Source organism: Oreochromis niloticus, linkage group LG2 (genome assembly GCF_001858045.2).
Source record: "Oreochromis niloticus isolate F11D_XX linkage group LG2, O_niloticus_UMD_NMBU, whole genome shotgun sequence".
NCBI lineage: Eukaryota > Metazoa > Chordata > Actinopteri > Cichliformes > Cichlidae > Oreochromis > Oreochromis niloticus.
Window position 1 is genome coordinate 20,389,068 of NC_031966.2, and position 20,580 is coordinate 20,409,647.

Here is a 20,580-nt window from a genome sequence, read left to right on the forward strand (position 1 = left end):
CATGTAAACACTGGCCAGTTCTCGCACGCAGCACTGATGAAATCTATCACTGGATAGTAAGCAGTCTCTTTGCAGTCACCTTAGATTATGCTGATGATACGTGATGCCCCATTTACCTAAAAATAGGTATTTAGATTTGACGTCGTGTGAAGTGATAAGACATCAAATCAAACAACTGAAAGCAGACAAACATCAGGTTATGAGCGCTTGTTTCTGAACCGATAGCAGCAGTACTGATATAGCAGTGATACCAACGTGGCCCCCTGGTGGGCATTCAAGAAGCTGCAAGTGGCCTATGTAAAATAAAAAAGACGTCTTAATTGCAAAACTGATTACATGTATAAAGTTTTCAATGACTATAAAACTTATAGTATAAACAGGAAAAAGATCAAATAAAAGAAAGCCATGAGATTTAAATCACACCTTTTTAAATATGACTTATATAAATCAAAGAGTTAAAACTGAGCTAAAGGCATCAGCTGGCAAAAGGATTTATGAGAAATTAAATGTTTGGTGGACCACAGTAGCCTCAGGCTTTTCTCTTTGGAGGAACAGACAACAGTAGGCAGATTTATTTTTCATAGAGCATCTTTATAGAAAAACATTTCTTCACATTTTCCAAAAAAAACATTTTTTTGTCTTTGCACTTATTCTCTTTTTTTAGGTTATTTATTTTTAGGCAAGTTTTTTTCCTTTCTTTTTTACATTTTTTTTAAAGTCTACTAAAGTTGAACATTTTTAACATCCATCTGTGTCAAAGGCTCTTGCTGAGTTGCTGGGGCTTGTAGAAGGTGTCTGTTAGAAAACATGGGCGTTCACAGCTGCAACGTTCATCAGAACCGGCGCCGACCAACACCAAGAAAGAAAAACAAGAACTGTTCCCATTCGGGCAGGAAAAGCTTTCCCGCCTGTCAGCCGGGCTCGTTTCCGGCCCACGTTCAGCCTCCAGTCATCACATCCTTCCACTTCAGCAGCACTCCAGTTTTAGCCTGAAGGCACCTGTGTTAACAGCGCTTTTTGCTTTAGTCGATATGGACTTCGGTTTCTGTTCTACATCCTGCAGTTACTAATTCTAAATCTACAGTCTGTCACACTTCTACATCTACCCAGGCCGCAGCATGACAAGTAGGTCCTACTGTCACCCAGAAACAAACAAAACAAAAAGTACTCCAAAGTTTACAAAAAACTAAAAAGAAAAGACAGAAAGGAGATACAGGTGTTATTAACAGCTACTCTGCACATTACTCTGCTAAGTGTACCACGGGTTCTCTGCTGTGATGATCTGCTTCGATACAGTTCACACAAAGAAAGAAAGAAAAGCTTTAACACAAAGCCCCGAGCAAAAATCTGAACTCGCATCATCACCGCCGCAGATCATCCTGAAGTGCTATTTATTTTTAAATTGCTCCAATTGATTTTTTTTTGTACTTTTGTGAAAGGTTGAGTCTTAAAGGACCCGTGGTCTAACATTTAGTCTCTGATTTGATCGTCTCTGAAGCGTGTCAGTGGGGAGGAAAAAAAAACAAAACGTGGCTCAGCTTAATCGTTGCTGTAAGAAACAGCTTACTGACCTCTTCAGATTAGTTTAGTTACAACATTGCTTTCAGAGTCTCTGTGCCAGAGCTAAACTGAAAATATTACAGCAATATTTCACTGAAATATCCTGAAACGCGTACCTTCAATCAGAAATCTGGGCTGGGAAACAAAAGCAGAGTCTGAAAGTTTGAGGACAAAGAGTCAAATCTTTTTTTTTAGACGTCATACAGACGAGACCCACAAACTCAGCATGTCTACTCATTAGCTACCTTGCATTATAAATATATAAAGTTTAAAAAAGTGCTTATTAAAAGAAACTATAGTGATGTGATAACTTCCAGCAGTGTCATTCTCGTTTTTGTTCTTGACCAGCATTAATACGAAATGTCAGGGAGAGCGAAACGGTCGTCCTTCACAGTCCTCCTCCAACACTGACAAGGATTGTCCACAAAAAAACAAAAGAAAACTCGTCTCCCATTAACATTCATTCAACGTGTACACAAGGATATACGTTTTTGGAAAAGCATAGTTAATACAAAAGGAGACTTCTCAAACTAAAGAGGAGAGTATTGGCCACTGGTAACACACTGCTGCTGCGACCGACTGGAACACAAGACGACAGGTAAAAATTAAAATAACTAGTAATAATTGCACATAACCTTCGAGAACCAAGAGACTGATAAGAGGACTTCACAATAAGATGAGTTGCAGGAGGGGTGTGGCACGCTATGGTTTAAATATACTGGATCCGAGGAGAAAGAAAGAGCACATTCAAAGAGACACAGCTGCAAACGGAGCAGCTGTGTCCTTAAAAGTGCCGCTCTCGTCCCACGTCACCGGCTGCTCTTCAGATGTCTTCATCCTCTTGTTTCCGGGTCTCTCTGTACCGGTGAAGAATTTTAACGACGTGCCTCTCCATCCTCTTAGGCAATCATGTACTGAGTGATGGCTCTCAGCGCGTACAGCAGCTCCGCCTGCAGCCGGGCCTCCATGATTAATAAGTTTATGTGTATCTGAGGAGAGAAAAAATAAAAGATTAACACTGAGGGTTGATGTCAGTGATAAGAAACAGTCTCTAGGAATGTGTTCAGTGGACGGGCTGATGTCACCGGGAGTGCACACATTTGTGGGAGTTATACTTCTAGTTCAAATCTATGCCAGTAGGGGGCGCCAGCATTACTCCCTGATTTGAACAGGTAAACCAAGAGCCATAATGCATTTCATCCCTCTGCACTTTCTCCCTGCTTTCCCGTCCTATCTAAAAGCTAAAAAAAAATCACAAAATATATTTAAAAATCTACACTGCAGGTACACCACAACCCTACACCCTGACATCCACCTCCTGAGAAATATATATCTTCCAACTTTAATGGCCTGTTCAGTACTGTTGTTTCCACATCTTCAGTTGGTTCAGAAAAAGGTTGGTAGAAAAAGAGAACTTATCATCTTGGAGAGAGAAATCCCAGAGCAACGCAGGCACGCCAGTACGAGCATAAAATATCTGAACTGGAACTCAATAAGCTTCTCGGATGAGAGGTGAAACGTCTTCAAGAGACTTAAAGTCCAGTCGCTTTCTTTCCAAGCTCCTTAGACCAAGTATAAACCTGTATCGATGTGGTCAATGCAGTTCTTTTCCACCTGATTTTAGTATTTCTTTGTTTAGTTTTAGTTGATAATGACCTCAGTTCAAAAGTGAAAGCTCTGCCGATCCTGCCGGATCCTTGCTTTCCTGCTTATGTGCTAAATTAAATATTGCAGCTCCTGCTTCCAGCTTCATACATTGTATGCAGACATGACAACTTTCTTTGTAACATGAAGAATAGTCTTACCCGTTCTGAAGTCTTAAGTGGAGTCCATCTCAGCGGACACACTGGAGTTTTGGTGGAGTCCGGAAAACAGGCCACAGCCTTGACGTACAGCTTCAAATCTCGCTCCAGCAACTGGTTCACTTCACCGTAATCGTAATCATCGTAGCTGCGACCAAAAGCAAACACAACTTTAACTATCACACACACACACACACACACACACACACACACAGGTTTCTGTGTCTCCTGTATTTTCATTTTTATTGTTTCGGCACAAAGTGGCAGCCTCACCGTATTCCTAACACACAGTGGATGTAATTCCAGATCGCCCTCTTCAGGTCGTCACTGTGCAATGAGGAGAGGGTGGCTACGCTCCTGAACCGGTCGTCCAGGAGGTGCCCGATGTCGGAATACAATCTGTTGACTAAGGAGAAGCCGTGATCTTCCCAGGAATAGTCCTACAGAGAAAATACAAGTCAGTAACATGAAACATGAGAGTTATCCTCATTGTTCTCCTTAGTGAGGAGTTCGGAAAACTGCACTCAAATAAAAGGACGTACAGCATATTCTTTCCTCATGTGATTGATGCCAAACCTTTAATTTATAGAGCTTATGTAGTAAATATTTTAAACTACTTTTCCGCATTAATAATGCATTTCTTTGCTCTACTTTTGTTTTATTGTGATCCCCTCAGCCTAGTCCCACTATTCCCTGTACCATGCTGTTCTTCATTTTGTGGTTTTTAGAAGCATTCATTTGTAAAATGATCCAAAAGTGTTGCCGAATATGATTTGGAATCTTCAAGATTTCTTCCAGATACATACTAAGTGGCTAAGTGAGTACAAATGTAAATTTCAATATTATTTATTTTTAGACTAGCAATCCATTTGCTTCCACTTTTGCAATTTGGAGTCACAGAACAGCTGGAGCCTATCTCAGCTGCCACAGGGCGAGAGGCGGGCTACACTCTGGACGGGTCACCCATCCGGTCACAGGGCCAACACTGAGAGAGACTATTTAGAATCCCCAGTTAACCTAACTCCACTAACTTCATGCCAAGAGCAAGCAAACTCCACACAGAAAGATCCTGGCCAGATGATGGATTCAAACCCAGGCCCTTCTTGCTGTGAGGCAACAGTCAACTGTGTCACCGTGCTGCTTCCCATCAGAGAATTACGCCTTCTGCGATACATTAATAAGCGGACATCCCCTTTGCTTTGTTTTCAGTAGCTGCTAACCTACAAGCCTTGGGCCCTTCCTGCCATGTGCTTCCTGAGCAGCCGGCTCAATAGCCAGGTCTCTATTGTGGCGGTCCTCAACATCATTCAGCCGCCCCTCCGGAGAGGATATGATGCCACTAACAAGCACAAATGGAGGACAAGCTCATTTGGGGGCAGCTCGAGCTGTGGGATTTAGCTTTTATACTGAAAGTAGGAAAAAAGTAGAGGACTTGGAGAAAAGAGACTCCCAGCTATCAGCTGTACTATTTACACAAAAATCATCTTTCTAAAAGCTCTTATGTCTATTTTTATTTTATATTGCACCTTATGAACTGGATCATGATTAACAAAGATGCATTTATTTAAAATATGAAGGAAAGAAAAAACAACTTCAGCTCATGCTTGTTAGTTATTCATCTCCTGTTGGTCTGTGAGCCAAAGCAGTGTGTTAAAATGTCAAAGAAAGTACTGATTAACTCACTCTGCCTCGGGCTGCCTGATACCAAATTTACATGTTAATTTGGCTACCAACATCTCAAAGTGCTTCAGACTGTGGCACAGATGCACTTCAGCGGTTGAGAATAATAAAACTGCGCTAATGTCTTTAATAGACACCAGCCAGCCAATCAGAAACCCAGAAGAAAAAGAAAAAACAACAACACACATAGTCACACTGACACATTCACTGCAATAAAGACACTCACCTGAACTCTGAACACTTGGAAGTGGTCCTCCTCCTTGCGTGCAAACTCCTGATAGCAAAAGTCAGGGTCTGTGATAAAACGCGAAGGATCTGCGAGGCATATCATCATCTCCTCCTCCTCCTCCGTGTCTTTAAAAGAAACGATGACAGGAAAGGAGATGATGAGGCTAAGTAAAGAGTGGTAAACGCTCAGGTTTCACACTGTGCGACTTCACCAACACTCGAGGAGTGAGTGGGAATGTCTCGGTCGTGTTACCTGTCTGCTGGAGTGTTTGCTTTTCACGTTCTTCCTGGGACTTCTGGATCCTCTCCTTCAGACACATCACATCACCACTGGAGTCCAGAGACTGTTGATACAAAAAGTATATCTCATCAAGTTAAATATATTATAACAACTGCTAAGGGCACAGAAATAATCTAATTGTGTATGCAACATCAGAAAATATCCAACTGAATTTGATCGTATTTATCAAAGGAAATAAATACTGACCAAATGAATCGGTCATTTTACACTATTAAACATTTTTCCCAATCCTTATTATTTGATGAAAGGGTGGTGAGATGCACTCAGCACTCTCACACTCAAATGTGGTAATTTGAGCCCATTTTAAAGCGCACCTTATTTAATACTTAGCTACAAATAAAAAATATACTCCTGATATAAATTTTCATCCAGTTAAACTGGCTATGTTCAGTTTGGCTATTTATTAATCAGGGCTTATCTCTCGACCAGTTTTTCCAATACCTTTATTTATAAATGGATTTAATATTTACAGTGGAAAATGAAAAAGCAAACAAAAACATTACAGTTAAGAAAAAGCCTTCTTTTTCTTCTTATTCCTTTTCACAAGCACAAGTGGATTCAGTGACACCAGTATTGCTCTTATTAGTCCCCTTTTTTTTAAAGCTATTCTAACTATTTTTGAACTAATTTAAGGCTATAGCTTCAGACATGTATACAAGTGTATTTTTACCGGTCGTCCTGTTATGTGTTCAGAGGGAGTGGCGTGGGACTGAGGCACGTTGGTGTTGCCGTTGGCAGCATCAAAGGGGCAGAAGGTCGGCGGAGTACCGTTGGGAGATTTGGAGGAGAGAGGGACAAAGTCTGCGTCTGTGTCGCATCCAAACACAAAGCTGCAGAGGGAGTGGCAGTGGGCCAGAATCACCACGGCCTGCACCAGCTCAGCCAGCGACCAGCACTGCTCGCCCGCCTTCAGCAGCGTCTGGAGAGCAAAGACAAAGAGAAACACACATTTAGCACAAGGAAATGAAATTAAACAAAGCATCCAAGTTGGTTTTTTTTGTTTGTTTGTTTTTAAATACTCATACAAATGTTAAATATCATATTTTATCCGTGGTCCATCTTCGCTGTACCTGGATGTGCGAGCAGGCGGTGAGCCAGGGTTGGTGGGCCAGCACCTTGTTGATGTGGTCAAGAAGCCGAAGGCGAGGGGGTGCCGCCTCCAATCCCTGCAACCACTTAGGATCCCCGCCCACCCTCAGAAAATGCGTTGAGTGCAGGTACACCAGGTAGTTGCAGTGATGACGTGCTGCAGCCTGTTAGTCACAGGAACAAAGGCGAAAACTCAAAAAAAAAAGCTTTGTGTATGTTTGGGTGCATGATGACAGCTGGTGAGGAGTTTGGATGTATCCTAGAGAGAAAATCCAGGTCACTAACCATGATGGCGATGTAATGGCGGTATGGCAGCGGCAGGGGGCCATCCATGTGCAGGATGTAATGCTGTGTGCGCAGGAAGCTCTCCAAGTACTGAGGGTGAGACGCCATCTGCTGGGACACGGCATCTACACTCCCCCTGCTGACCAGCAGTGACAACCGCTCCTTCTCACCATTCACCTGCAGAAACAGACAAGGACGAGGGAAACGATTGGTTTCTGGAAGACTGACCTTAAAATCATATTGTAGCATAAGATTTTTTTTCTTGGCTGAAGATTTTTTTTCCCCCTTTTTTGGGAAATAGCTAAAATGAGAACATTAATGGCTGTGAAAATCTTAAAATCCTCAAAATACGCTGGATGAAGCTGCTCTGAACTACACTGCTGTAAATCCAAAATCTTTGGCGGCGTAAAAACGGACGTAAAAAAAATAAATAATAATAATTCAGTGACCCGAGGATGACTTTCTTTTGGAGTAACCATTAGATCTGTAGCAAAAACAGGCTAGACTTCAATGTCCGTGCCATGGACCGAACTTGCGTTCCGCCCCATAAATCAGCTGAAAGAAAAGCAGGCTTGGGAAAACAGCAGTGATACAGGCGCCACTGGCAAGTGAGCGCATTCCTTGCATTATTCCTTCTCCAAATAAAACAAGCAAACAACAGTAGCTCAGCTGAGAGCTCGTCAGACACACAGACACCATGGTAGGTTGGCTGCAGCGGGGCCAGATGCTTCCTAGTTCAACACTATTTCATTATTATCAAACACAGAAGCAGCACTGTGAATTCAAAAAAAAAAAAAAAAAAAAAAAAAAAAGGTACTTCTACTGCTGTGAAATGAAAATGGACAGCAGCCTGGTAAAAGTCAAAGAAAAAAAAAAAAAAACACCCATGTTTTCCTTAGAAAAGGGGATTTACATGCTGGGAGGAAGCACAGACGAAGCAACTAATGTGAAAGTTGAGCTTAAGAGGCCTTGAAGAGGGAAGCTCAGGAGCAGCAGCAGCAAAGAAATTCATAAGGCCTAACAGACACAAGGGAGCGACTGGGTTCAGGAGCCAGAGGCCAAGAGAAACAGACCCATGTGGAGAGGGGAGCTGGATCGCCCTCATGGGCACAGCCTCCGTCACCATCTTACAATCGGTTCTAGGAAAAGGTGTTTGGGAACACAGCCATGAGCAGGAATCTGCTCCACTGTACGTGAAACCCGAGTGGCCGTGCTCATCAAAGCCAAATGTTTCCCTTCAGTTTGGCAAAGACTTCTCCCTTTAACAGCTGAACGTCTGTCAAGGATTACTACTGTCCTGTCAAATCACAGACGCCTCAGCTTATGTCACAGATAGTCGTAGCAAATGGCGACTAGAAGGACTCGCTGCTTAATTTTAGCCTTGTACAGATCTTTGGTATTCAGCTCCATGTGGTATTTCACTTCTCCCTGCAGTCGACGAGGGTTTCCTCCTGATCCTGTAGGAGGCTCCACCTCTTGACCTATATAGACTCCATGCTCAGATCTTAAAAAAACATGTCAACACAGCACACATTAAACAAACGTCACACTGAGGCTGACTTATTTGCATAAACTACGAGTTATTTTAACTCTAAGGAGAATCCAAGGGAATAAAATGAGCTGGCAGTGAATAACACAAGCTTAGATGCAAACCCTGACCCTCATTCATCTGTCATCATACATGAGAAATGGTTTGAATGGGAATGTAGAGTGCACAGGTGCCTGCCAATCAAAACCTGACAAGAGCACATTCACAAGAGTAGGTCCGATTAGTATGCTGAGCTGCAGAATCTAGGTTACAGCTCCATCAAAGCACTAACTGGCTCGATGGGGCCTGCACCGTGAAGAAAACACACCAGTCAAATAATTAACATGTAAGGAGATCTGCGCCTGGGTTTTCTAGTCTTTTCATTCCGGCATGAAACTGACTCCAACATAGATCGATCATACTTTGGGCAAATACTAAAAAAAAAAAAGAAGATATTTTTACATTTTTTAAAATATATAGCACCATGACCAGGATGTGCGAGCACAGAAAACTTCTTTATAGGACATTATTTTCCAAGTAACTGTGCTGGACAATATAAAAGATGTGCTGTTGTAACTTTCTGAAATGTTGCCAACTCAGTAAACAGATAAAGTACCCACTGGGGACACTCAAGTTGCTTAAATTAGTGTTTTATATTATTATGCACTAGTACCTGTGATGGAAGAGGAATCCTGCCTCAAGTGTATACCCTTTTCCCTCACAGTTCATATTACATAAATCAGATATAAGAAAGTTAGACACCACTTCATCAGGAACAAGCTGGAAAGGGCTCGGGATGGGTTAGGATTATGATGTAGGATGACGAAAAGAGCACAGAGGCTACAAAATAACTCGCCACCAAGAAAGGAGCCGTGTCTGCTGCTATTTGGAAGTTTTACAGTATATTACAAAAAAAAAAAAAAAAAAACCTAACAAAACAAAAATAAAATTGTTCTGACCCCTCAGACTGTGCACGAGGCTCAGCTAGCTCCCCCACACCATAGACAGTATACAATAGGGATGTATGGCGAAGTACGACCCTATTGTACACTGACGGTTTGGTGTTTTAAAACCAGATTATATGAGTAGAAGACAGACTGTGGCAGCAAACCTAGCGATTTCTCAATCACAACTTGTCAGCCGATGAACATATTCTGGAATCCGAAATCCAAAATTTATAAAGCAGCTCTAATGATTCACAGGGTCTGAGGGCTGTTTTCCAATTCATTTCTATAGGACCGTTAATCTTTTTACAACACTGTTGGCTGTGAGAAAGAATGCACTGGCTTCTCGTTTTAGAGCCTGAAGCTATGTCCATGTTTCACCTGTCTATGCTTGGCTATGATTTTATATACTCCCATGAGAAAAATAAGCAACTGTAGACATATATAAAAAGGGAAAGCATTTCAAATCAGAGACGGGTATGGTTAGCAGTTAAACACCAGTCTACAATCCCATCAACATTATGACAAACCCTCGGCAAAATAGGAAACTAACCCTGGACATGGCACTGACACTCACCCTGCTGATGCATCTTTGCTCAGAGTGATTACTTCAGCTAAAAAGGTTACCGCTAGAGAAGTCAAAGCCAAAATTAAAGGACTTGTGCAAAGAACTAAAAACCCACGGTGCTAAGCAGTATCGTCAAAGGGTAGCAAACACCCTGCATTCGTCATCACATAGAAAAATACTGACAACACTCATAGAAACACACAGAAAAAGCAACCCTGTAATTGTCATATTCTGTTAATTTTCAAATCTGAAGTAAAATAAGCAACAAACCTACTCTGTTAGAGACTGAGGAGATGGGATTTGCCATCACATAATCAAAGAGGAAATTGGTATTTTGCGAATTTTCAAACATGTCTGGACAAATACAAGGCAATAAGTCAAACTGAAACAGGAACTACAATGGATGTGAGCATTCAGAAAGCAGGAAATGGCACATTCTACGAGTTTATGGTGTCTGTTGACGACACAGAAGCAGAAATCAAATAGAAATCAAAGAGAGTTTACAGTATACTCATGAATATATTTCATTTCAAAGTTCCTAAATTTCTCTATATTTTTTTATGTCCTAGCTTTGTGTTGAAAGTGTTCCATCTTTATCCAAACTAATCAACCTTTTCTGATTTATATGTGCTGTGGGAAAAGCTTTGGGCAGATGTATTATTGTCCCAGCTTTACTGTTATTGCCTGATAACAACCCACAGAAGCTGCACATAGCTTTGACAAGGCGATACACTCCTTATTGGCCACCCACATGAAAAAACAAACAAAAAAAAAAAAACTGCACTGAAAGAAGAAGAAGAAGAAGAAAAGAAAAAAAAAAAAAAAAAAAAAGGGTAACAAGTAAGTGTGGGTGGACATATAAAGCATCATGTCTGCAACTGTGTGTGTATTATTACAAAGCATATTGTGGTTTCACATGTACACTCAGAAGCCTATCAATTCAGCTTACAGTACACATAGAAGCAACAAAGCTATTTTTTGTAGTCAAAAACAGGCCTGAGGGGGTGACATTAGAGCATTGCTGTATTCAAATCACAAGATGCAGTCAAACTTGTGGCTTGCCTGCAAAATATTAACAAAAACAACCCACAGTAGGGCCTGTTGTGAAAGCAAAAGATTCACAGGTGCAGATCATTTGACATTCAAAAGAAATCTCCTTTTCCCCAACACGGGAGAGGACGGATAATTTGTTTATTGATTAGAGAGGACCACGGATGAAATGAAAAACAGGGATGACGTCACAGAGAGGAGGAAAGGTAAAGGGAGACAAAGACAAGCTTTGATAGCTGGCTGACAAACAAGCAGGGCTGGGAAGGAGAGCGCTGGACTAAGATGACACACAAAGAAGAGGAAAATTACACCAGCAGCCGCTTCGGTGTGTTGGTGCGTGGTGGGCTGCAGGAGGGGGCTGCTGCAGATATAGGAGAAGGACATTCAATCTGCATTCCTTACTGAGTCTGGAAGGGGTTCATCCTCATCATGCGCCCACCTTCATCACCAGAAGAAGAAGCAGCTGGGTGGGTTGGGTTGGGGGGGGGGTATTGCAACCTGAACTTGGGGAGTAGTGCAAAACAAACCAGCTGCAGCCAAGATTGGAAAAAGAGAAGGAAGGGAAAGGAGCTGGAGCTTCACATACAACACAACCAACACAAACAAAACACTGTGCTGCAGGATGATGATGATGGGGGGGGGGACAAAGGCGAGCATACATACTGCACAAGAATGATGGGACCTGTCATAAAACATGGCATGCAGGAAGGACAAGGACACTGTAGATGTAGAAAAGGCTTTCTCTGATAATTAGGTCTTATTCACAAACATGCAAAAGGGTCTAAGGTTATCAAATCAAAGGCAAATGCATGGCCAGTATATATTGCTTATCGTTTGTCTCCAGTTGCAGTGAATTTATGTAAGCAGTAAAAAGCAGCGCATATTAGTCTTGAAACACAAACTAGCTGCTCACATTCCTGCTTGTTTTGTTCCATTTCTGGACCTCTAATCTGCAGCAAACACGTCTCTTTTGGGCTACAACTCGGGACAGCGCCCCCCTTTTGTTGTGAAGTGGAAAAACACCGGCAGAGGAGAAAAACAACTTTGATTGGCAGTCCAGTTGAAGCCAGTAAAAAACAGCACAATAAAAAAAAAAGTTGCCAACATTTAGAGGCACAGCAAGCGACAAAAACCACACAATGCCCGTCAATCCTCGAGGATTAGGCATGTTTACACGCTGAATGTGTCCGGCAAAACCCGTCCTTGTGTGTTATTTAGGAGTAAATATATGGTGCTGCATTACTTCACAGCCACTTCTCTCCCCAAACCTTCAGATGATGTCATCGTCACCTGCAGCTTTCTCCTCACACTGCACCGTCTCATCAGGCTCTTAGTGCACGGACACGTAAATAATCCGCAAAAGCGAAGCCAAATTTAACACAAATATTAAAAGGAAACGCTTAAATCTTCCCCCTCCTGTGGCAGAACAAAGGCAGAGCCGTCGTCTAGCTGTTTGTGCGGTTAGGATGATGTGCTCGGGCCTGGTTTTATTAAAAGGAAATTCAAAAAAACAAAAACAAAAAGAGAAACAGTTAAATTTGTAGCTTTTATCGGTCAAATCTAAACGGTAACGTTAAAACAGCGAGAAAGCGCTGCGAGCTTTACGTGACGCTCTAACGGCTCGAGATGGAAACCGAGCTCAGTGCGTTCCTGACCCCCATATTCAAGTAATAAAACCCCACTTCTCCGCCGTCAAAATGTCATGCAAATCAAACTAGTTTTCTTTGTGAACTGTTTAGCGTTAGCGAGCTACAACGTAAGTTTGCTTCGAATGTTTTTTTCCCTTTCATTTTTTTTGGTCGCTAATGTTAGCCAACTGTTCGTTAAAAACTTTGAAAAACAGTTAAATACAAGCTAGCCGTCGTCTATCACCTCGTTTTAAGCTTTAAATGGCATTAAGGGTGAATTCAACAGCTGCCAAATAAAGGAGATTTTTTCTTTGATATAAATGATCCCTTAGGCAAATGAATGAACGTTAGTGAGTTAGCCGCTAGTAGCTTCAATTGTCTTAAAACTAACTTCCCCCCTTTCTCTGTCGAAAGTCAGCTAACCTTATAACCTACCTGTTTCTGGACTCGCTGGCACTGGGTTCTTAGGGGGTAATCCATACTCGTACAGATGATCATTTTCCAAAAAAGTGTGCTATTGCATGGATGCGGCTGTGTCCTTTCTTGGTGCTTTACCAGCTAGCTAACAAAGGCAGAGAGCCGCTGCTGGCTTCAGTCAGTCTGTAGCTGCAGACCGGACTGAGAAGAAAACCTTCCCGCAGCCGAGCTGACAGCTCCAGTAACAGTGCGTCCAATCAGAGTGCAGGGGGGCGGAGCTCTCCGGCTCCAAATGCTAATGAACATCTGCAAACAGCAAAGCAGAGAGACGCGAAAACAGGCCGGGTAGACCGCGGGGCTGGACTACTAACTTACCCTGGGACGGGAAAGTTACTAGGAAGGAGCAGTTCGTGTTATTTTAGCTGCCACTAAAGAGTCCAAGAACGCTCAGGTTCCCCTCCCCCAACTTTATTTTCATCAACATCATAAACAGAACTGCAAAAAAGTCCACAAATGGAAGAAAAAGAGACAAACAGGTAGAAGAAAAAGCAAACAAGAGAACAAACAAAGCACTATACTAAACAAGATTATATGTAATAATGCCAGGGTGGCAATTAAATGCATCTCAATTCTTTTTCTTAGCTGCTTATCCATTTCAGAGGATTAGTGGGGAGGAAGTGAAGGTAGCTAGGAAGATGATGAAGAGTAGAAATGCAACTGAATGCGTGCAGAAGTGTGGAGATGTCTAGGAGAGAGGGACTTTTTAACCAGAAGACGTGTACTGGGGCCAATTTTTAAAGAACAAGGTTGATGTGCAGAGTTGTAGCAACACTTAAGCCACGAAGCTGTGGGAAAAGGTGTTAAAGTTAGGTTTAGGAAAGACACATTGGCATTAGCGATGCCAAGAAAGGGCATATACAGATGTAATGTTTGTTTTGAGATTTTTGATGGAGAAGTATAGCTCAGGAGCTGCAGTGTGTCTTTGTGGGTCTAGAGAAAGCGTATGATCAGGTACCAAGAGTGGAGGGGCAGAGAAGCACGCGAGGGTGATGCAGGGTATGTATGACGATAGCAAGACAGTGGTGAGGTGTGCAGCTGGAGTGACAGATGGCTTCAAGGTGGGGGTGGGATTACATCATGGATCAGCATTGAGGCCCTAATTATTTGCAGTGATGGTAGACAGATAAGGCCAAAATAGAGTCTCTGTGGACTCTGATGTCTGCAGATGACTTTGTGATCTGTAGTGAGAGTAGAGAGTAGGTGGAAGAGGTATGCTCTGGAGAGAAGAGGAATGAAAGTCAGTAGAAGCAAGAAATAATACGTGTGTATGAGAGGGAGACAGGTTTAACACTGGAGCTACAAAGAGCAGAGGTAGTGAAGGCGGACGAGTTTAAATACCTGGAGTCAACCATCCAACGCAAAAGATGGGGCACAAGAGAGGTGAAGTTGAGAGTGCAGAAAACCCGGAGTGGGTAGAGATGAGTGTCAGGGGTGATTTGTGACAGAAGCAGAGCAGTCGAAAGAAGAAAAAGATTCAATAAGGACAATGGCTTTATGTCTTATTTTTACATTACATTAGGAGGTGCTATATTGTTTAAACGCATCAACAAATCCTTTATGTGGTTCCTGATTGTGGATTTTTACAAAAGTATTAAATAATTACTTTTCTTTCTTAGCTGTTTATCCATTTCAGGGTCATGGTGGGGTTTGAACATAGCACAGCTGGCGCGGTGTGAGAGGCAGGGTACACCAGCCCATCACAGGGCTAACACACAACCATTCACACCTGCAGCCACTTCAGAATCACCAGTTATCTTAACCCCATGCATGTCTTAGGACTATGGGAGGAAGCTGGAGTATCCAGAAGGAACCCAAACAGTCACAGGGAAAAAGTCCCTACCTGGCCAGTGGTTTTAAACAGAGGACCTTCCTGCTATGAAGGTTTGTACAGCAAGAAGGTCAGGATAGGTTCTTTCCAACTTATTTGGGGTAAAGTATAATATAATTTATCTTGGCATTATTTATAAAGGTGGCTATACACATTCAAAACAGTGTGTTTATGGTTGAAAAACAGATAAGAAATACTTTTATTTTTCAGCCCACAAAAGACACTTTTTTTTTTTTTTTTTAAGTCTTATTAATCGTCACCTTTAAATCAGTATTTTGTACTGTAACAGCACTCCTCGGTATATCACTGAAAATGACTGTGGGTAGGCAGGTTCCCACTTTTGACATTTGCTTGGTGTAGACAGCCCCAGCCCACACTGGCTGAGGTTATAATGGTTAACTAAATTTAAACTAAAAACTCAAACCAACTGTGAGAAAACAAGCAAAAAACATTTTAGTAAACTCAAATCAAATTAACAGTAGACAGTTGTGTGTGTGTGTGTGGGGGGGGGACTATCGAATCTATAGTGTGAACCTTTGAAATGAACTAAGGTGAAAAAACAACAACATTGTTTTCACAACAAAAGTGAAACTAAACGAGCAAACTCATCCTGGCAACTGAAACTACACTGATTTTAAAGCAGAAGTTAAAAACAAACATGCAAAATAATCCCAAGTCTGTGCAGTAGGTATGTTTAGGTCAGGTTAAGTGATGTAGTTGTTGTCCATGTAGTCTACCACAGGTTCCTTTGTTTGAGAAAAGTCCTCTGTCATCTGAATTATCATCAGTTCTTCTTTTATATATTTATTGTTAGACAAAAGCGGCCCTTAGCGTGACACCCACAACGTAGTTAGTTGGAGTTTGGTCTAAGGCATCAGCTATAAATACACCCTTGTCTTGGTTGTCTTGATATAAATCTGATATGAATCTGATTCCTGGAGTTTAAAAAAGGAGCGTTTCCAGCTTTTGCATGTGAAAGTTTTTCAGTTAGTCTGCTTTCAGGTTAGGGATTATGAGTTGAGTTGATTTTAGACATGCATTGTATACGTAGAGATATAAAGAAACCCTTGCCTTGTTTTTTTTGGTTTTTGGTTTTTTTTTTTCCAATCAGGGGCTGTTCATCCCTTGCTCTTGATTTCCTGTTTACTGACATTAACAGGCATTTTCATTAAGACTACAAAAGACTGCAGAGCAAAAACACTCCAAGTTTTCAACACAGGTCTTCTGGTTTTCTCACCAATCCTCCTTCAGAGACACCAGTAATTTTCCTTGTGACTAATCACAAGGACTGATCGTCATGTCTGATAATCAGTCTTCTCAGTTAATGCTACAATATACAATGTTATTTTAGACCACATGTGATTTATACTTTCATAAAGAAATGAGTCTCCTAGTTTTGGTTTAGGGGAAAGAAGCTGACTAGCTTGTGCAGAGCTCCAACCTCAACCTCAAGCTAACCACGAGGATTTACAGGATTTAAATAGGGGGAGCAAGAATCGGTGTATGTGGGGGTGTATATAAAATCAGGAGATTATATCAGGGAAAAAAAACCCCCCTACTACATCATCTGATAATTCAGTGAGTAATCCTGGATAGACCTCAGGAGATGCTGCATCAGGAGACATTGCTGTCTTGTAACAATAAGCTGCTACAATAAAGCAGAAGATTTAACTGGGACTTAATGCATTCTGGTTAGACATAGGCAATATAAAAGATGGACGTAGCTTCAGGGTTTCAGGGTGAAATGCCTGAAATCTGCAAGGGCGACTCCTGTGAAGTCTGTTTTAAAATGGCCCCACTGCCCCACATCTTTATGGGCTCTGTTGCTAGCTTCACATCACACTGAATAAATCGTGAATTTAATGTTGTAAATTATGATCATTATTAAAAGGGAGGATTATTCAGAACATGCTCATAGGCTAACAACTTGTCAGTTACAGTTAAATCCACCCCTGCTTCATCACATCTGGTCTCAAATCTCCACAATGCTGACAGCGTAATTGCTCAGCTTGAGGCTTCATGAAGAGGATTTCGTGTCTCTAGCCATACATACTGAAAGATTGTGGGCATGCAACCTATGCAGATATCCTTGCGTGTAGTCCCAAAAAACCGCTGTGCATAGCCTGACAGTGGTAATGTTGTGCATGGGTAGAATGAAAGGCACAGGCAGTGGCCCAGGGGGCAGGTTTCATTATTTCTAACACTTAATTTCACTTCTCCAGGGCAGTAACTAAGCAAAATCGCCAACAACACAAACACAAAGAGAAGCCCACGGATCACACATTTTTGGCCATGAACCCTGGACGGAGTAAACAGCTACAGCAGGGGAGACAACAGTTTTCAAAGCCTATCAACACACACGACCATATCGGCCCTCTACCAGGACTGATGGGTGCTGTCACAGTGGCTTCATCCATCCTTTATGCTTCTCCAGCTGTAAAAATGCTTTATTATTTTGAGTGGTAATAAAAACAGTGTCTCACACAAATGATAGCAGTGGACTGAACTACCAGCTTTGAAAACTTTAACTTGATTGTTTTTGATAAATAGTTGTATTCACGGAGTTCCACTGAGGGGGACCTTTTTCCATAAAAAGGGAATCTCCCTTTTCACTCCTGTAATTTCTCCCTATGTATATATATATATACACGTGTGTGTGTGTGTGTGATTTACATTGCTGTGCTTGAGAGCCACCATCTACCGGAACCAAATTCCTTGTATGTGTCTGCACATATACTTGGCCAATAAACATGATTCTGATTCTGATTCTGATGTCTTCATTGGCACAGCAACACAATTAAATGAAACAGTCAAATTTCAAAATTTGATCGTTGCCCCAGGCCCCCCTGTTTAGCAACACTATTACAGCTAACACACTAATTATGACATAATTCAAAAATCTTGTGTAAAATCTTCATGGAAGGATGTGGTAGGAATACTGGCACAAGATGCTCAGCAGCTACAGAGACACGTAATATTCCACAGTGTACTGTGTCCAGCCATTAACCAACCGGTATGGCAACATTACCAAACTGGATAATTCCACTAAAGCTGAAGCAACAGAGCCAGTGCAATTAAGATGGATGGATCAATTATTGACTTTTCAAAGCCACAAGGGGAAGTTGAAATAAAACCACACATGCGATTAAACAGCTGAGCTTCATAACATGTGGCTTATCTCCAACAAATCTCTCTGTAAGTCACGCAAAACTCACGCAGAGGAGATGGTAAAATCTCAATCATCTCGCTGTCACACAGTGAATCAGTTAAAAGGAATGATCTGATGTAGCACACAACCAGCACTGATTAAAGTTCCTCTTGCCATGTGATATCCACAACTGACCACTGCATTCAGAGCTGTTTGACTGACCCTCAGCGTTGACCCAGCTGTTACTTTTTGTATGGATGTATTCAGTCCACTCAGAATGAGCCATTTGTGTATCAGAGAGCTCACTACTATTCTGGTTCAAATCCAGTTGCTTTCTGCGTGCAGGAGTCATAACTTTCACTAAAATTACAAGCACTTCATTTCTAATAAGAATTTAGTAACATTAAAGTAAGATTTCCCAATTTCCACCTTGTAAACATATATAAGAGTGCACAAAACACAAGAAAAGAACCCATGTAAATATGCAAAAGATTGCTTATAATCACATATTTCCTTGCTCTGAGTTGATGTGTTTGTAAAACAAATTCGCTGAATAACTAGATTTTCTCTAAATCTGAAAACTGGAATTCCTGGCACACCAGTTTTGAGTGTGGGGGAGTATACAGGACCATTAAGCAACATGAAGGCATTGTTGCCACAGCCATGACTCATCAAACATTACCACACAACAGCTTTACTAACTTTAGTCAGTCCATCTCTATTAGATTAACTCGCAGTTTGCACAAACATCATGTGAATCTAATTGTGTGCCAGACAGAAGCAGTCCGAACTGGAGCTAAAATAAAGAAAGAAAGAAAAAAAGTAAAACGCCTGAGAGGTCATTTAGACTGAGGAGGTTTTTCAGTCAGACATTAACCCTCAAGTAATGAAGCTATTTGATGAGTGAAATGACCCAGTGGGTTCATAATGACCCACATTATATGGCTCTATTTGTGTTTATCATGCCTACACTGTTTATTGTATCTATGACAGATATTCTAAAATGCCCCAGTATAATTAATTATAGGTTAACCTGAGCTGTTTTCATCATCACTTTGGCCATAAAGTATCTGATAAGGCACTGGCAGGAGTACCTTTTGGTGCTGTGAGTCTATTACCCATGATTCAATCAAAAACTGTTAGCCAGGTACTTATAAATATATGGGTGTGGTATCAGTGACTTGAAAGTTAAGAATAGTAATAGATTTAAATAACATTTGAAGGAGAAATTAAAATACAGATGAGCCCAAGTGTACTTACTGGCCACTCTATTAGGTACATCTTCCTAGTACTGGGTTGGACCTCCTTTTGCATTCAGAACTGGCTTAATTCTTCATTGCACAGATTCCACAATGAGCTGGAAACATTCCTCAGAGATTTTGGTCCATATTGACACAATAGCATCACAAAGTTGTTTCAGCTGTACATCCGTGGTGGGACTGTGAAGGCCATTTGAGTGAAATTGTCACATTCTTGAAATGTCACTTTCAAGAAGCCAGTTTGAGAAAATTTGAGCTTTCTGACATGGTATGTTATCCTCCAGGAAGCAGCCATCAGAAGATGGGCACACTGTGATCATAAAGAAATGATATTCAAGAAGGCTGTGGCATTTAGACGATGCTCAGTCGGTACTCAGAGCCAAAATAGTGCCAAAAAATATCTCCCACCCCATTATAACATCACCACTAGCCTGAGTTGCTAATATGAGGCAGGAGGAATTCATCCTTTTGTGTTGTTTACAACAAATTTTGACCCTATCATCTAAAAACCACAGCAGAATCATCTATTGGCCAGTACCCAGTGTGGACTTCTGCTGCCGTGGTCCATCTGCTTCAAGGTTTGAAATACATTCGGAGCATTCTTGTGCATGTGCATTCTTATGATCTTGAAGCAATGTGGCCATTTTCACCCAGAGAACTGCCATCCACTGGATATTTTCTCTTTTCAGACCATTCTTGCTAAACCCTAAAGATGGCTGTGAGAAATAATAAGAAGCAGAGCAGCAGTTTCTGAAATACCCAGAACAGCCTCACGCTCACAAACAAGCATGCCACATTCAAAGTCCCCTATATCACCCTTCTTTCTCATTCTGATAGTTTGAACTTCAGCAGGTTGTCTTGATCATGATTAAATGGACCAAGAAGCTTCCCTGTGATTGGATCATTAGAAATCTGCATTAATAAGAGGTTTAAGGTGTACCCAATGAATTTGTATGGAAAGCAGCTTTAAATGTCAAGTAATTACTCAGATTGCATGTTGTGCCCTGTGGCTTCTATTCAGTTATATCTGATTTCGGGTTGTAACACCAAATATAGCCTGTCACTAACGTGTTTTGAGTACTTGCCTATATGAAGTTTGCAGTGTCATTATGTGGTGTCATCCCTTCATTTATATTTCTTTTCATTTGTCATATAAAAGCAATGACTTATTTAATTAAGCTGATGAGGATGTAAGAGCCACCTGG

The 20,580-nt window shown here is 41.4% G+C and overlaps 1 protein-coding gene and 1 long non-coding RNA gene across 3 annotated transcripts; one reads left to right on the forward strand and one right to left on the reverse strand.

Moving 5' to 3' along the window:
- Nucleotides 1–829: 829 nt before the first annotated feature.
- sesn4 (sestrin 4) lies at nt 830–13,326 on the reverse strand. 2 transcript variants are annotated; one of them, XM_003444744.5, is made up of 9 exons: nt 13,099–13,326; nt 6,946–7,122; nt 6,642–6,824; nt 6,242–6,490; nt 5,524–5,614; nt 5,269–5,396; nt 3,636–3,802; nt 3,366–3,510; nt 830–2,549 (listed from the first exon to the last, which is right to left on the reverse strand). In XM_003444744.5, exons 1-9 carry the CDS (start codon nt 13,159–13,161, stop codon nt 2,460–2,462), a joined length of 1,293 nt encoding a protein of 430 aa, XP_003444792.2. In that variant the 5' UTR covers nt 13,162–13,326; the 3' UTR covers nt 830–2,459. The 2 variants fall into 2 exon arrangements, with proteins under 2 accessions (XP_003444792.2, XP_025767090.1); XM_025911305.1 differs by lacking the exon at nt 13,099–13,326 and adding an exon at nt 12,304–12,325.
- Nucleotides 13,327–13,474: 148 nt separating this feature from the next.
- On the forward strand, nt 13,475–17,603 carry LOC102077257 (uncharacterized). The gene is made up of 2 exons (XR_269024.4): nt 13,475–15,021; nt 17,191–17,603. It is a non-coding gene; the product is annotated as an uncharacterized LOC102077257 (long non-coding RNA).
- Nucleotides 17,604–20,580: the final 2,977 nt, after the last annotated feature.

Bases quoted from the DNA above. Each gene is read 5' to 3' on its own strand.
- sesn4 (XM_003444744.5), bottom strand. From the start codon at position 13,161: ATGATCATCTGTACGAGTATGGATTACCCCCTAAGAACCCAGTGCCAG. The intron at 7,123-13,098 runs GTAGGTTATAAG...CTGTTTCTGCAG, and splicing joins GCCAGCGAGTCCAGAAACAG to GTGAATGGTGAGAAGGAGCG. The intron at 6,825-6,945 runs GTTAGTGACCTG...TGTGACTAACAG, and splicing joins GCCATTACATCGCCATCATG to GCTGCAGCACGTCATCACTG.